Source organism: Haliotis cracherodii, unplaced genomic scaffold (genome assembly GCF_022045235.1).
Source record: "Haliotis cracherodii isolate W230 unplaced genomic scaffold, xgHalCrac1.p SCAF_14, whole genome shotgun sequence".
NCBI classification, from domain to species: Eukaryota; Metazoa; Mollusca; class Gastropoda; order Lepetellida; family Haliotidae; genus Haliotis; species Haliotis cracherodii.
Window position 1 is genome coordinate 22782229 of NW_027266269.1, and position 17980 is coordinate 22800208.

General features: G+C 43.0%; 1 protein-coding gene across 1 annotated transcript in view; it reads left to right on the top strand.

Annotated features, from left to right (window-relative positions):
* Positions 1-17461, top strand: part of LOC139461105 (kinesin-like protein KIF23) — a 32167-nt gene extending 14706 nt beyond the window's left edge. Inside the window, exons 9-23 of the mRNA XM_071242635.1 lie at positions 955-1067; positions 2785-2906; positions 3842-3944; positions 4854-4933; positions 6044-6163; positions 7471-7591; positions 8539-8603; positions 9089-9191; positions 9542-9750; positions 10552-10662; positions 12310-12612; positions 13624-13723; positions 14001-14140; positions 14518-14699; positions 15337-17461. Coding sequence (XP_071098736.1) covers positions 955-1067; positions 2785-2906; positions 3842-3944; positions 4854-4933; positions 6044-6163; positions 7471-7591; positions 8539-8603; positions 9089-9191; positions 9542-9750; positions 10552-10662; positions 12310-12612; positions 13624-13723; positions 14001-14140; positions 14518-14699; positions 15337-15361 — 1897 coding nt within the window. The 3' untranslated portion in view covers positions 15362-17461. The remainder of the gene's footprint in view (positions 1-954; positions 1068-2784; positions 2907-3841; positions 3945-4853; positions 4934-6043; positions 6164-7470; positions 7592-8538; positions 8604-9088; positions 9192-9541; positions 9751-10551; positions 10663-12309; positions 12613-13623; positions 13724-14000; positions 14141-14517; positions 14700-15336) is intronic.
* Positions 17462-17980: the final 519 nt, after the last annotated feature.

A 17980-nucleotide genomic window follows, 5' to 3' on the forward strand; every position in this document is an offset into this window, starting at 1 on the left:
ATAGGCTAGTAAAATACAAGTGACCGATCATGCAGTCAACAGCTTGAATTAAATGCTTTCAAAAGTAAAAGTAATATTGAATTACCACAGTTATTTCAAACAAGTGTTTGTTGAAATGTGGCCCCGATGGATGTCACTTTTAACGTGTCACACTGGATTGAACTTTTGAAGTACTTTTGATATTTTGATATCCATTTTTTCGATGTTTATGGATCGCTTTCATATTCAATTTAAGGTTTAATCCTATGAAACAATTCAAATGCAGCATCATTTTTTTAGCTTATTTTGATCTATATCCTCCCTATTTTTCAAATACTGATGCTGTGCGACTATTACTTTCATCTGTGCATGTGTACTCATGCTTCACATACGTCTAGGCCTAGCGAAAATGTTGAAGCATTAACCGGCATAATGTTACTATTAACATGACTCTTTTTCACACTTTTTTATCAACTGATTACTCCAAAGTTTCAATTAGGGTTGGCATCTCTGCGATGTTTGTCGCTAAAGGCGACAAACAGGATTGGATGGTCAGGCTTGCTGACTTGGTTTGATGCATGTCATCGTATCCCCACCATGCCAATTGCGTAGATCGATGTTCACGATATCAATCACTCGATTGTGCGGTCCAGACTTTTTTATTTACATATCACATATTTCTGGAATATTGCTGAGTGAGGTGTTAAGCAATAAGCAAACAAGCAATAAGCAAGCAAACAAACAGTCAATAACTCTAAGCTTTTTCTTACCCAACTGCATCAATAATCCCTGTATGATGTGTAATGTGTAATTTGTCGGGCTTTTGGGGGCTGGAAGTCATCAAACTGTGAGTGCTTTTAGTTTTACACTGGTAAATCTATGGGACCAGGTTGCAATCTGGTTGTGTCTAGAGCAGCAACGTTTCATGTCAACACGCATGTTCCTTCAATCAAGCGCTGTTAAACTGTTATTCAGACCGCCACAGTCAAAGATTCTGCGTACGGACATGACTGAGAATATGTACGTCCACAACTGTGTGGAAGTGGAGGTGAAAAGCCCAGAAGATGCTTTTGAAGTCCTGTACAAAGGTGGGTAGTGGAAACACAGAAGTGTTGAACCTGTGTGAGAGTCGCCAGCGTTGAAGTACTTATGAGCGTAACATTCTAGGGATGAGTTCCCTGGAGAATTCAGAGTTTAGTTGATATATTCATGGAGACCACAAGCTACATATGGCCCTGCGACATCCTTCATCTGCTTCGGTGGCTGATTGTGTCAGTCACTCCGACACAAAACATAAATTTTTAAAACTTATCCTATCTCACTATGATTCTGATCTAATGGCCTTAGGAGTAGTCCTCTTTGATGTTTTCGCTGATGAGGGACCAAGTTCCACTGAAGTAGATTTAGATCTGCGATCACTAGGGCTGCAAAGAATACACTTTGAGGCGAATACGATTTGTATCACAAATATAGGGTAATGAATACGAATAATAATTCAAGAATACAGTAACAAGTCAGCAGCTATAACAACATAAGTTATTTGACATGTTTTGTTAATATATTATACATTTATATACTGCACTTATCCAGGTACTAGTATCTGCTCAAATGCGACAATGACCAGTTACACAATACTGTCAAAGTAAATAGTATAAGAGTGTTGTCTTTGAAGAAATCTATGCATATAATATGTTCTTATGGGTATTTTTATGTAAATGCACATGCTTGCATATTCATTAATATTTGACACTAGTGGCCACGAATAACTAATTCAATTCATGAATGGATACGGTTTGATTCACCGAATACACGAGTGAATCGTAACAGCCCTTGCGATCACTTTCCCGACGGTCACACTTGTGTTTATGAAATCAGCAGCAGACTGTTCATTGCATTTGGTACATCTGTTGCTATCTGTGCAGCTGCCACGGAAATCCCGACACTTCAGATAGTGATCACGTGCAGAGACCTCTGTCTTGCACTGATCACAAACTGTGGGTGTTTTTGGTTATCAATGGCAAACTTCCTACGTGATGTATGCAGAAACAAAAAAACAAAATACATTCTCTTCAATTCAAAAACTGTTTTCACACAATGGCAAAAAAGAATGAGTAAGCTGGGGACGTCACATAATCAGGCTGCACAGAACAATGTTGCTTCAGCCATTGTTGGTGATGGTAACCATGGTTACGGGTGGGAAGTGTTTGGGCGAGGTGTTTTTTTAAATCTGGAAACTTGTTTTAGGATGGTTTCCACTCAAAGATCGGAGAAGAAGAATGAAACATGATAAAATGCATAGTGCGAGATAGGATAAGTATCATAACTAAACAATTTATTAGAAATTTCCAATACTTTGGTTAATCAAGGTTAAAATTTCTATCATTCCAACATCCATACTTTTTTTCATTGAATGGTACTCGCAGTGGTTATATATGCACCCATTCATAAATTTTAGGGGCAAAGAATGCTTTGTTTTGTGTCCGTTAAGCACTGCATTCTCTATCTGATATCTTTACACCAAGGCAAGGAGGAGGCAATGTAGCAAGAGCTATTGTATGTTGTCAATGCGGCATCATACCCATGAAGATCCAGGTCAGAATAGGTCTTCACCAACCCATGCTTGTCGTAAGAGGCGCCTAAAGGGATCAGGTGGTCAGGCTCGCTCGCTTGGTTGATGCATGTTGTTGTATCCCAATTGTGTAGATTGATGTTTGTGATACTAATCACTGGATTATCAGCAACAAACAAACCATGCTGCACGAAGAATAGACATGAAGATGAATCTAGATGTGACTGGTGTTTCAGGTCAGAAGCGGAGGAAGGTGGCACACACAGCGCTGAATGCTGAGTCTAGTCGTAGCCACAGTGTCTTCAACATCAGACTCGTGCAGGCACCGGTCGACCCACGGGGAGGGGATATTCTCCAGGTAATTTGTTTTTCCTCACTCAGCACCATAGTGTTGATGACCGTCCTGATGTTGTCCGTATTATATGCCATTTGCGTACATTTGTACATTCCGCAAAGTGATCTTATCCTGACAATTGATCATCTTGACGTTTTTATTAAGAAAACAGCCAAGCTCATCCTCAGAACAAATGATTTTTTCTACTCAAAATGTTACAGAAATTGTTATGTGGCTTATGAAAGAAACCTTTAGACATTGTGGTCTCAGTTGAGTGGTTCGGCCATATTCACACACTAAAGAACTAAGGCCAGTTTTGTTTTTCTTGTGTTCAAATATTTTTGCGAACATTTATGATCAGTAGGTAGGAAAAGAATAAAAAAAATTAGATACAATTTGGGTACGATGTCACACAAACAACCAAGTCAGTTAATGTTTTATTGGATCAAGTCAGTAGAATGACAGCCGGAAGCTATTTTGTAACAACTTTATTTGTTCATAAATCGCCATGAACAAACGTGTTAGGGTTGAGGAGTTCTCAATTTTATAGAGCCCTGACAGGTGGCCACATTGTGGTCTCCACCTTTGAGTTGTAGGCCTATTAGTTTGAAGAACTGAAGGGCCAGTAACTTTTAAAAGGAGCAAACTGGTTGTTTAATCTATCCCTATAAGTGCTGGGGACCAGTTCAAACCCATGAGGGGCGGTCGGGTAGCCAAGTGGTTAAAGCTCGTCACACCGAAGACCCGGGTTCAATTCCCAATATGGGTACAATGTGTGAAGCCCATTTCTGGTGTCCCCAGCCGTGATACTGCTGCAACTCACTCAAACCCATGATTTTGTTTTGCCCCCTCATCACACGCAATGTGACTTGTAAGCATGCATACATTCTCAGGCTGTATGCGTATCGGACACACTAGTTTACATGTGGTACGCCCCTGACTCCCTGACACTGTTGCAGGACCCGGAGTATGTGGTTGTGAGTCAGCTGTCGCTGGTCGACCTGGCGGGGAGTGAGAGAACAAACAGGACGAAGAACTCCGGGGAGAGACTGAAGGAAGCAGGTATGTCTCTAGGGTCTCAAAGTCTTGAAGAAGGACTTAGTTTGAAGTCAGGCTTAAGAGGCCTTGAAAATAGAGATTATTATACGAGACATGGTCATACCGATTTTACGAAACCAGTGTCAGAATTCTTCTATTTCCCAAATTCTTCTATTTCTCACACTAGTTTCATAGAATCCGTATGACACTTGCAAGTGTAATAATTTCTTTATTAGCCATTATTTCTTAATCTTTTTGAGCACCTCTTAAGAAAATGCACTGATTTCGCTATATCCAAGCTACACCAGTGCAGTTTAAACACTGCTAGTGCAATAAACTTGCTTAACTAGCTTAACAATAAACAATTAATGTTTTGAATAAACAAAACAGGATCACGAACATTGATACTACCTAATTTCATTTATGCGACATAATCGTATGCAACCAACCATGTTGGATTAACAAGACTTGACTGTACAGTGTTTCAGTTTGTGATAGAATAGAGATAGATAGAATGCAGCTAATATTAAATTTGTGCAACCTAATTAATTCACTTGGTTGAAGACCTGTGAAGATCTGGGGTAGAATAGATCTTCAGCAACCCATGCTTGCCGTAAAGGCAACAATGATTGTCGAAAGAGGCGACTAACAGGATCAGGTGGTCAGACTTCTTGACTTGGTTGATACATGTCATCAATCCCAATTGCGTGGATCGATGTTCATGATATCAGTCACTGGATTGTCTGGTCAAGACTCGATTATTTATAGATCGCCATCATATAGGTTGAATATTGCTGAGTGCGGTGTTAAACAACAAACAAATCAACCACACCAACCCACTTGGTTGCACCTGGTGCAGGTGGTAAAACAGAATGAAATCATACCTCTTTGCTCCCGAAATATATTTCCACTTTCTACTTATCTTGTTTTCAGGGAACATTAACCAAAGTTTAATGGTGCTAAGAAACTGTATCGAGGCCCTGAGAGAGAATCAGACCAACGGGACCAGCAAGGTATGTGTACGGATAGTCATTTATTTTTTAATCAAGTGTGCAGGGAGCACTCGGTAAGATGCTCATGTGTTCCATGTTGAATTAAGTTACCCAAGAAGAAATACACTTGATCCATCCCTAGCTAGATTAGCAGGTGTAAGTTTAAATGTTTGCACCTTTCCTTTCATTGAGATTGTGTCATCCCTTCCCACAGGTTTTTGTTGGGAATCATCAAATGTTATAAGGGTTACTAAGGGTAACGCTATTTTACAGGGCATTATCATTTGCAGAAGCCCAAGTCTTCCATTAACTGCCTGACGAAGGAGGGCTGTTGAAGAGACTGAGGGCTTCTGCAAATGATTATGCCCTGAAAAATAGCGTTACTGTTATCATATTTAAAATGGACAGAATTTGTTATCAAATAAAAAGAAACAACAACGTTGGTTTAGGAACATTTGCTGCAATCGACACGAATATCACTGACCCTCTTTTACAAATATGGAAATGTGAAAGAACAAACCAGATGACGTCACTATTGAACGTGATGTCACCTATCCCTATCCCCATGACGTCACCTAGCAACGGGCGTGATAATGGCCCGTCGTCAAGCAATATGAGGGCATTATCAAGTTACAGTGGCACGCTCGTTTCTAATATCATCAGGGTGGTTTAATGATAATTCTATCCATTTAAGCTATAATATATATTATCGTACATTAACACAGGTATCCAGTTACTAGTATCTGCTCAAATGCGGTTTTATTTTTTCCCCGACCAGTGGATCCGTTTGATCCCAGTTATCATTCTCAACTCCCTGGGGAGTATACAACCCATCCTGAAAAGGGCGCTAGAAGGTTTTTACGTCCAGCCCACATATCGGATACCCATTCCCTGCTGGGTGAAAAGATGCACATTTGAACCAAGTCACTTGCCCAGAGTGACACCACAAGTTTCGACACTTGCAAAGGCTAAAGAACGACCCGGTCACTAGCGGGATATGATCTCCGCACCTGGCGTTTGCTAGCCTGGTGCTTTTGACCGCTTGCCCACTCCGCCCCCATAGTGTGCATTGTGCATTGTGTGCGGTGTTGCACAACAAACAAACACTGCACTGAATATTGTGTATTTCAGATGGTGCCGTACAGGGACTCGAAGGTGACCCACTTGTTCAAGAACTACTTTGACGGGGAGGGCAAGGTGCGAATGGTCGTCTGTGTCAACCCCAAGGCTGAAGAATACGACGAAACGATAGTAAGCATGTGTGCCCTTCATACATTGTAATGTAGTGTTCAAGGGGTAATGGGGTATTCTAGGTTCACTCATCACTCTGAAGACCCGGGTTCGATTACCTGCATGTGTCTACCATGATAATGATGGAATATTTCTGAAAACAGGTTCAAATCCAACTCACACAGTCACTCTATTCCACCTAAGTGGATATCAACACAAACTGCTATTCAGACAGTGGTCAAAAGTAACAAATGTTAGGATTACACTTTTTAAGTAAAAAACAAATTCTAGTACTTTCTTGGGTTGAGTCCTGTCGCCATCACACAAAGTCGTCGAACTTACCCACTCAGCTGGTGATTAGGTGCCTCAGCTGGTGATTAGGTGCCTCAGCTGGTGATTAGGTGCCTCAGCCACTCAGCTGGCGATTAGGTGCCCCAGCCACTGAGCTGGCAATTAGGTGCCGCAGCCACTCAGCTGGCAATTATCTGCCTCAGCCACTCAGCTGGCAATTAGATGCCCCAGCCACTCAGCTGGCAATTAGGTGCCCCAGCCACTCAGCTGGCGATTAGCTGCCTCAACCACTCAGCTGGCGATTAGGTGCCTCAGCCACTCAGCTGGCGATTCTGGCCTCAGCCACTCAGCTGGTGATTAGCTGCCTCAGCCACTCAGCTGGCGATTCTGGCCTCAGCCGCTCAGCTGGTGATAAGCTGCCTCAGCCACTCAGCTGGCGATTCTGGCCTCAGCCACTCAGCTGGCGATTAGCTGCCTCAGCCACTCATCTGGCGTTTAGGTGCCCCAGCAACTCAGCTGGCGATTAGGTGCCCTGCCACCCAGCTGGTGATTAGCTGCCTCAACAACACAACTGGCAATTAGCTGCCTCAACCACAGCTGGCGATTAGGTGCCTCAGCCACTCAGCTGGCGATTAGGTGCCTCAGCTGGCAATTAGGTGCCTCAACCTGAGAGTGGTTCAAATCCCGGAAGGGACTCAACCCCAAAAAAATCTAGAACTTGTTCTTGTACTAAGAAAGCGTAATCCCAAATATAACATTCGTTATTAGATATCATAACAGAATGTACCCTGAGGGAATTCCTGGTGAGAATGTAGGTCCCCGGCAACCGAGGCTGGTCATATGAGGCGACCAAATGGACTGTCACTTGGTTGATTGTTTTCCACAATATCGATCTCTGGATTATCTGATCCAGATTGATATATTTACAGACTGCCATCATATAGCTGGAATATTGCATGCTTTACCACTGGTTTGTCTGTTCCGAACATCACATTATAATGAATGGTAACACGTCTAACTCTGGTTTATTCTAACAGCATGTGATGAAGTTTGCGGAGATGACACAGGAAGTGATGGTTACTAGGCAACAGCAGGTTCAGTTCAGCGTCCGTAACCAGCAACTCAAGGATGCCATGGCAGAGGTGGAAGCAGCTAAAAGTGAGAAAAACAGCAAAATATCAACTTCAGGGATACCCGTTATTTTTTTTGTCTGTAATCCCTACGCCTATTTGTACTATCATCTTTGCTTTGTCCACGCCATTAGCGGTTTGCTGGTATCATCAGTGTGAAACACATTTCACTTCGGACGTTCTAACATTAACTGATGCCATTATATACTGAATACTGTTCAAAATGGTGTTAAACCCAACTCATTGGAAGATGAGCTTAGGCAGGTGACCTTCAGCAGGAAATTAATTGTTTTTTTTTTAGTTTTACGTTTGTGGCCACAATGCCAAGATCCCATAGGCAACATTAAAAGAATTGGTATCCCAACCATCTAGGACACCACAACTCTGTGCACGGAGTTGCCTCCCTTGACTTCAGAAAACTGGAGTGGCTCAAACCTCAGGTCTCCCCAAATTATGAACTAAATCCTTTTCCATCCTCCTCGGGTAGACAAGAGGGAACATCATTGTTTTGCTCATCTTATCCAAGGCACACTCAGTTCTATCATAACACTGTGGGGATTCGTTGTGTTAAAAGTGGTCCCCACCAAACTAGGCTGGCCGTAGAGACTACCAAATGGATCTCGTGGTCAGACTTGGTGACTTGCTTGAGTGTATGTTATCGTACCCCAACTGATGGATCCTTGATCACAATATCAGTCACAACATCAGACTCAATTATTTACAGACCACTGCCATATAGCTGTAATACTGCTGAGCGTGGCATCAAACAACAAACAAACAAATAGTTATATCATAGTTAGCAACGAAAGAAAAGACTGAAAACATTATCCGATCATCATCAATGATGATCAGTTTTCTCAACGCCTGGGGTGCTTAATATGGCGAATATGGTAGCTGGAATAAAATTGCTGACTGTGGTAAAAACAGCAATCTCTCTTATCTGCCATTACTGTAGGTTTACACTGTCTTTTACAGAGGTGGAGGCGGCCCCCTTGCCAGCCCTGGACTACTGTCTCGGACCCTCATTCCCGCCTACAGAGGTATGTTGTCACTGCTGTTGCCATGGTTACAGGCTGTTTGTTTAGACGTTTAATCAAGAGTTTTCAATCTTCACTAGCTTTGATTCGGGAGACATGTCACCTTCACAAATTAACACAGAAATTGCTTTCGTAAACATTTATTAGACCTGATACAGTGCTTAAAAAGCCTTTTATTACATTGCAACTTGGTACAATCCATCCTCTATATCTCCAGGGCTCGCATTTCGGTAAACCTACTCTAACGATCTGATAAATATGTGTATGTGGTGGCACAAGGTCCTATGCACAGCGCACCGGTCACAATTCAGGTCAATTTAAGCAACGTCCGTAGCGGCAAGTCCTTGGGCTCACATACAATTTTTATTCCAATTTATGATATTTACAATGTAAACCTACGCTCAGCTAATAATATCTGTTTCCCTGCTTTTATTCATCTTCTGAAACAAGTTCCTCGACCATCATTGTGAGACACCTGTCTGTTTCAGCTGCTACACGCGGGGGACGACAAGACGCTGTTCACCATGGGCTGTTTCCTGGAGGAGCGGTACAAACGCCGACACTCCCTCATCCTCGACCTCACACGCAGGGGTTAGTCAAACATTAGCATCATAACAAAGCTACAGTTTGTTCGTAGATTTTTAACTTGTCTGATGCCTTATTTCTCTCTCTTTACTGCCTCAATGTGTTTTTGTCTAAATATAGAATTTTGTCATGGCCTTTGTAAAGTGTCATAGTGACACTATTGACCACGAATTTGCAACCTGTCATACTCGTGGATCAATGCTGGTGATTATTTACAAACCGCGGTCAAATATAGCTGGAATATTGCGAGTGCGGCCTTAACAACAAACATCCAAACATCACTTAAATCCCAATTTGGGGTAAAAAAACTGGGACTAATAAACTAAATGGCTACTGACTGAGTGATGTTTGTGTAGAGGATGACTTCCGTGCGGAGCTGGTGGAGATGGAGCGTGAGTACACAGAGATGCAGACGAGGCTGGAGGAGCTGGAGACGATGATGACGAAGAAGGACCGCGACCTCCAGAAACTGGAGACCAAGAACAGGCAGCTGGAGAAGAAGAACACCGACCTCTCCCGCCGGAACCAGGACCTGGAGCGGGAGTCCCAGACACTCGGACTCAAGGTCAGATCTCACACAGTCACAATAGCTCTTAGACCGCCTCTGTGGTCTAGTGGTAGAGTGTCTGCCCGATGGTACTTGTTGTTACCCTGTCTGGCACTCTGCACCAAGGGGCTAAAACAAGGACTGGTCGGCTCGGAGTCAGTAATGTGTCTGAATGGAGTATTCATGTTAAACTGTGGCATGGTATCTCAGTGTGCTAGCACTATAAATCGTCATCAGTCCGGACTAGTACAAGCAGCCACACACACACACACGCTATATAAGTGCAATAATCTTGGTCATGACTTTAAACTCCATTGCATCTCACCTCACAAAAGCTATCATAAGTGTTGACTGCCTCTGTGATCAAGGAGGATGGAAGGTTGGTGTTATGATCCCTGGCCGTGTCATCCCAAAAGATGTTAAAAGATGGATACTCTGTCAGGCCCTAAGGGGCTAAACAAGGACTGGCCGGCTTGGAGTCAGTATACTGTGTCCGACTGGGGTAGCATACATGGTAAGAAATTAACACTGGGCTGCTAGCTTCCCCATTACCTCATTGTTTTAACATTACCAGGGCATTTTATCTTTACCCGGGCTAGTAAAGGTTTTGAGGTAAGTTCTAACCCTGCAGTATCCATTTTAAACCGGGCATGGTTTCTCAACGGGCCAGCACTTAAATCTCATTAGCCCAGACTCGTACAAGCAGCCACACCCACACACATGTAGTTGCTATATAACTGCAGTAATCTTGTACCCCGTTTCGTCTCCCCTCTGTATCCATGCTTCTATGGGTAACATGTCGCTGTGATGTTGTTGCAGCTGCAAGACAAGAACTGGAAGATACAGGTGGAGAAGACGGAGAAGGAGAAGATGAAGAGCGACTTCCGCAACCGTCTGGACATGCACAGCCAGCAGTGGGAGAAGAACATGGTGGGTACAACGTGCAGGGGTTGGAGATTAGCATCCTGTCGGGATTCCCAGTATTCGTTTGTTTGTTGTTTGCCGTACTCAGATTAACTGAAATAATCAAAGTTGATCGGAAGGTCCAAACAACCAAGAACACACTTTCCATAATAGAACACAAGACGGTGATAAGATGAGGCCAGTGTCTTTTTTAAACACTAAGTGCTGAAGTAAGAAGTTGTGTTTGTTTTGTTGGCAAGGGTGTAGTTTTATAGATGTAAGATTAAGAAACAACAAAATGGCGCTGAATGATTAATTTCTGTTTTAAATCGGTCAGGATCATCCAATCATTAATCATGTTTTTTTCAACCAGTTGTGGCGGTCTGTAAAATAATCTGATGATTAATATTGTGAGCAAAGATTCACACTGTCCAGGTACAATGACATGCAATTGACCAATTCCCTGAACCTGACCACCCGATGTTACCCACGTATGACCAGCTTATTTTGCTGCGGACCAATTCCAACTTGAGATCCCCACAAGGGGATTCCCGGTGTGAAATGGACTCACAGTGCCTTATGGGGATCTAGAGGCTATAATCTGTGTCCTGCCCAATGGCGTTTGATCGGTGCTCATGCTATCAACCACTGACTGGCCTGACCTTTCATAGCTTGAAAATGTCATCTTTTTATTGCAAATTTTGTGATAAGTGAAACCAGATATGTGTCTCTAAAACGTTCTCACTGAAGTCTGATGTGATTCTAACATGGCTGTCATGGTGGCCATATTGAACATGAGACCCGTGAAGATTCCGGTGTAGAATAGGTCTTCAGCAACCCTTACTTGTCGTAAAAGGCGACTAACGGGATCGGGTGGTCAGGCTCGCTGACTTGGTTGATGCATGTCATCGATCCCAATTGCGTGGATCGATGCTCATGATGTCAATCACTGGATTGTCTGGTCCAGACTCGATTATTTTACAGACCGCAGTCATATAGCTGAAATATTGCTGAGTGCGGCGTTAAACAACAAACAAACCAACCAACCAATATTGAACATGCCATCTTTTTATTGCAAATGTCATATATAGAGGATATTATATTCGCGTTCATGTCATACTATGTGTACGACACGAGTGTCTAAATTCCGGCATTTAGGCACGAGTGTTGTAAACATAGTATTACAGGAACACGAATAATGTTCTATTTATTACTGAAGATGTCTACAGACTGAGACAAATTTTAGTGTTTACCTGTAAGGACCGCAAGTCTCAACAGCAGGGGAACCACAATTTTTCGAATGACGTTGTTTCTAGTGTGACGTCATTCCGACCTCACGTCACAATAAGATTTGAATGCCATCAACAATGCTGTCTTGATGACGGAAACAATACACTGTTGTCCTGTGATGTGATACGAACCCTCATATGTTTGCCCTTGTAGTAAATAAGTAGCAAATGTGTTGTAACCGGAATAACATATCTTGTTTTTCTACACAGCACATTTGATTTTTCATGAAGCAACGATCAGAATGTGTGCTTTTGTTTCCATCAGTGATTGATTCACTCACTCACTCACTCACTCACTCACTCACTCACTCACTCACCAAAAACACACTCACTCACTCGCTCACCCACACACCCACTCACTCACTCACTCACTCACTCATTCCAGGAGAAGGAGAGAAGGAAGGTTGCGGTCCAGGCAGGAGCAGAGATCCAGGAACGAGATCGCAAACTGAAGATGCTGGAGAACATAGTCAACCAGAACAGTAAACCCATGGTGACGCCTCGTCGCCCGGCGCCCAAACCCCGCACGTACACCACCCCTGGCTACATCACTCCGGCCAGGTCAGACACAGACGTGTCGCGGGTTGGCGTGGGGGGCACTGGACGGATGACCAGGGCCACAGCGGCTGGAGTAGGGTCAGCTAAATCCATGTACAACCTCAACCATGTGTCTTCTACCGCCAAGCCAGTGAGTACTGCTTCATTCACACTTCAAAATACTTGCATTATAATTTGCATATTTATAATCCTCACGGGGGCACGGGTGGCCCAGTCGTCTAAGGCGCTGCGATTCGCTGTGCAGGGTTGCGTCCCTTAGGCACGCCAGAAACCTATGATTGTTGGTTCGAATCCAGGTTTGCCCCGATTATGTTTCTAGGTTTGTCAGCACCATACCCGTGCTCGTGGGTTTCACCGAAGTGGTAAACGTCTGAGACCTGCATCACTTGGGGCTTTCCTCCCACATTAAGGTGACACGCCGTGATATAACTGGAATACTGTTAAAAGCGGCGTTAAACCCAACTCACTCACTCACTCACTCACTCACTCACTCACTATAATCCACACCCTAAAGCATGCTCAAAATGTAACAGTATTACCCGTCAAGAGTTCCTGTGCCCTTGATTGTCATTCTCATCTCCCTGGGGAGTATACAACCAAGGCACCACGTGCCACCACATTCCCATGGCAGAGGCGGCCCAGTCATGTAAAGGACGAATTTGCTGTGCAGATTTTCTTCCCTGAGGCATACAAGAATCTTTGGGGGTTTTTTGGGTATTTTTTTTGTATGCTAACTGGGCCACCCGTGTCTTCCTTTTATTAATAACATGAAAACATAACTATGAATTCACGTGTATGATGCAACAGCAGTTTCACTGCCTTCACAGGGGCACCAGTGGCCCGGTAGTCTAAGGCGCCGCGATTCACTGTGCAGAGTTGCATCCCTTGGGCACGCCAGAAACCTATGATTGTCGGTTCAAATCCCATTCGTCCCAATTATGTTTCTAGGTTTGTCAGCACCATACCACTCCAAACCATGCTCGTGGGTTTCACCGAAGTGGTAAACCTCTGAGACCTGCATCACTTCGGGCTTTTCTCCCACATTAAGCTGACATGCCGTGATATGACTGGTATACTGTTAAAAGCTCCGCTAAACCCAACTCACTCACTCACTAGATGTCTGTCTCTTTGTTTGCTCCAGCGGCCACCGGCATACAACACACGGAATCATCGGAGATCTAAGTCGTCCTCTAACGCAGAAGTGTGGTTGGACCACAGACCGAATGGAGATGTTGAGATGGGTAAGTCTGTTTATGAAAACTGATCTAGAGTCCAGAGAACCAAAGACCAAGTGTTCGATAGTCATGCCAAAAGTCTGGGCTAGTACAAGCAGCCCATTACAACCTGACCTCACCAAACCTCACCAAACCTCACCAAACCTCACCAAACCTCACCAAACCTCACCAGACCTCACCTGACCTCACCAAACCTCACCAGACCTCACCTGATGATGTAACTGAAATACTGTTCAATGAGGAATTATAAACCATGCATGTAATCACTGCTACTCTCTTCTAGATTCGGTGCTTCAACCGAAGATGGGGAAGAAGAGGTCAGTGTCCAAGCTGGAGTTGAAGGACACAAAGGAGGCGTCCAAATATGTGCTGACCACACACGAGATGGACTCGGAGGGAGAGATGGCCACGAAGCTGGTCAAGGTGGGTGCATCTCCAAAATTTTGTCATCTTACTTTATATATATATGTAAACAAAAGTCAGTGATTTTGCTAGAGGCAAAGAGCATCAGGACATTTTCATGATTGTGTCACGTTTTGACAGGACACTCTTCCATATGATTACCAAATTGGTCAAATATCTTCAGGACATTTTGAATGACGCTGAGTCAGTGTCCAAGAAATTTAACCATTATGAAACCAAAAAACTCTTTTCCCAGCATGTTTATTTATTTACCAGGGTAGGGTGAGGCGGTTGTCAAATCAGCTGTTACACTCGGTGGTGGTTATTGTGATTTGAAACCTCTGAATTGAGTCTTTTCCAAATTCATGGTAGGGTGCTAATTTTCGGTTGTTTTTCAGGGTACTGTGATGCCTACTGCTGGAGGGGGTACGGCTGTTGTGTTCAACGATGTGGAGACGTTACGTCACACTGCACCGGGGACGAGGAAGAGGAGGAGCTCATGTCCGCAGCCTCAGGACTTTGACGGGGACTGGACGGACACTGAAACACGGTGCAATATAGCCCTTGAGGGGCACGGAAAGTAAGTACGATGAATCACAAACATGAGTTTGGTGTGGTCACTGTACCTGGTACAAAGATCGCGGAGGATGGCCGAGGTCTTGAAAGTGGCACTCTGATCCATCTAAGCGGATTTTCTTAGATTGAAGTAAAGACTGTACAAACATATGGTAAAAAGTTCATTACCCGTCAACAGATCTCTGTGCCCTCGATTGTCATTCTCAGCTCCCTGGGGAGTTTACAACCAAAGGACCATGTGCCACCACATTTTCAGGGCAGAGGTGGCCCAGTCATGTTAATGACGAATTTGCTGTGCAGATTTGCTTCCCTTCTCGGGGACAAAAAAGTCTGGACCAGACTCAATTATTTACAGACCACCGTCACATAGCTGGAATATTGCTGAGTGAGGCGTTAAACAAGAAACAAACAATCATAGATAGATACGACCATGAAGTTGGAACAATAGTCCTTTAACATTTGTTTTGGCCAAACATGATAGTATGGAAGTACTCCCCAGGGCCATGAAAGGTTGTGACGTAATGGGATGTCCGGATATCTTTGTCTAGTGGTAGCAAACACAAACATCTGATTTTAATGAAAAATCTTTTCACATTTTTAACACAATTAAAGTATGCCTGATGAATCTTTCTCTGTTTCAGGCGAACCAAAGCGTCGGCTGTGTGATAAGTTGTGAACTTGTGTTTTGCGTGAGTTTCTCCGCTGAGGTTGAACAATATTGCCTACCTCTGCTTCAGGCACATGGCTGTGAAGTGGATATTGGGATGGTTTCAATTGATAACAAATGTGCTTAGAAACCAACACAACACGCCGTGTCAACGAGTGTTATTTTTAGATTGTTATGCATTGTGACTGCTTGGAACCCTTGCATCCCTCATCTGACAATTGCCTGGTACTTTTCGATGAGTGATATCTATCGTCACATCAGCATGACTAAGCTGTACCAAACTGAGACGGGTTACAGTAGACAAGAAACATACTGTAACTAACAATGAAGAAGTTGAAGCAGCCTCTGTGAACAATTGCGTTTTGCAAAGGTTTGAAATGAAGTGATGGACAGTTCAACATTGGACCTATCCTCCAATCCATGCATCCCTTTCTTTTATTAAATATGGTTTGCTTCATCATGTGAAGTATAGTTGTCATTAAAATATCTGATATCTCTTTTTAAGTCTCCAGTTCTGTTCCACAAATCGATCTCGGCACTATGACTGTGTTGATTAATAGTTACAATTGTCTTAGCGCTAAGATCACTTTGTGGAATGGATCGCCTTATTGAAATATTGTCATCGATTGGCTAAATCCTTTGCAACAAGGAGTTTGCTGTCAGTATTCAGAAAATGTAAAATAATAAGTCAAATGAACATGTCCATGGAAAGTTTCTTACACAGAAACTTGCTTGACAACTGCGAAACATCATTTTTAAACAGTTGCACCTGCTACAAATATTGCAGTTTTTTGTATTCTGTTGAAAGCAAACCATATAAAAAGACTGACATTTCGCACTTTCCTTGTTGGACCACTTGGTTCTGAAATTACTGGTCCTTCTTGATTGTTGCTGGTATTTGTCCAGCGGGCCAGCGTATTTGTAACATCCTCATGTATTGAAGTACCAGGTGGGTGCAGTGACACATGTATGTATACTGACATATCAGTTTTAGGGATGCTTTCATCTAGTGTGTATATGAGAATAGTTATGTTGTATAATCATGTGTATAATTTAGGCATAAGTCGACTTCTCCGTCTTTCATACTTGCATAGCTGGAATAGCTGGCAATAGTAGTTTTAGAGAGCACTTCTCAATCATTTCCTCTGTTTTTTTTTCTTTTTCTTGTCATGTCAATCCTGTCTTCTAAGAGCCTTACGGGGCATAGGGGGCTCAGTTGTTCAAGGCATTGCAATTCTCTGTGCAGAGTTGCGTCCTCAGCACGCCAGAAACCTATGATTGTGTTTCGAATCCCGGTCCGCATAGATTATGTTTCTACATTTGTGAGCTACCATGCTCGTGGGTTTCACCGAAGTGGTAAATGTCCGAGACCTACATCACTTCGGGCTTTCCTCTCACATTAAGCTGATACGCCGTGATATAACTGGAATACTGTTCAAAGCGGCGTTAAACCCAACTCACTCACTCACTCTAACAGCCCAATGGGATTAATCAAAACTGACAATATACTCAAGGGATCTTCTCATTGTGGTTAGAGAGTATATTCTGAGTCGACATGTCTAGGTGGTCCACTGGTCCAGGTGGTCAGTGTATGCTCACCAAGACCAAGTTTGATTCCCCACATGGGTATATGAACACCTTAAGTCATCTGCTGAGATATGTAGCAAAAATTGCAATGTAGTGCAGATTACTTTCTTCAGAAATTCTGGTAATAAAAGCTGCACAGCGTTTAATCAAGACCCGGCCTTTAGTTGAGGAAATACAGTTTATACAATGACATAATGGAGATGTGTTACACTGGATCATCTGTGACGAAAGGAATGTTAAGTGGATCTTGCTTCTAATCCAGTTCTCATATGGGACAGCTGGTTTATATTGCTGTGTCCACTTATTTTAATAAAATATTGAACTAGGTAAAGTATGTTTTAGGATTAAAAAAAATGAAAGAATTGGTTCTCAGGCAATGGCTTTTGAAAATATAGTGCACACAGGCAGGCAGTGTGTTTTTGTTGGGGGGTTGTTCAAGCTAGTATGTAACCATATGCTGGGGTCGTGTGTTTGAGACAAAATGTGTGGCAGACTTTATGATAATGCGAGTGGTCACTTTTTTTTTAGCCTTACAGTTCGTGGGTAAGATATGATTTCGTATTTTCGATATGAACTCACATTAGAGCTGTGTCGTTACTTTCAAATGCCCTGGTTATTCAGTGACATGTTACTCAAAAGAAGTTACCTAACACCTCATTTTTCAAATAAAAGGTGACTATGCTTGTTGTAAGAGGCGACTAACGGGATTGGGTGGTCAGGCTCGCTGACTTGGTTGAAGCAGGTCATCGTATCCCAATTGCGTGGATTGATGATCATGATGTCAATCACTGGATTGTCTGGTCCAGACTTGATTATTTACTGTGTGCTGTGTTAATCTGTCATGGCTGGTGACTATTGCAACACACAGCCTTCCAATTGTGGGTGTTCTTTAACTTGTTTTGAGTAGTATATGATTGACAGGCACAGGTTGCAATAGTCAGATTCCTACAGAAGTTCTTTTGTCACCATCTGCTTGAAATTGAGGTGGATAAAACAGCCCACATAAAGCTTGATAAATATGTCCTTATATT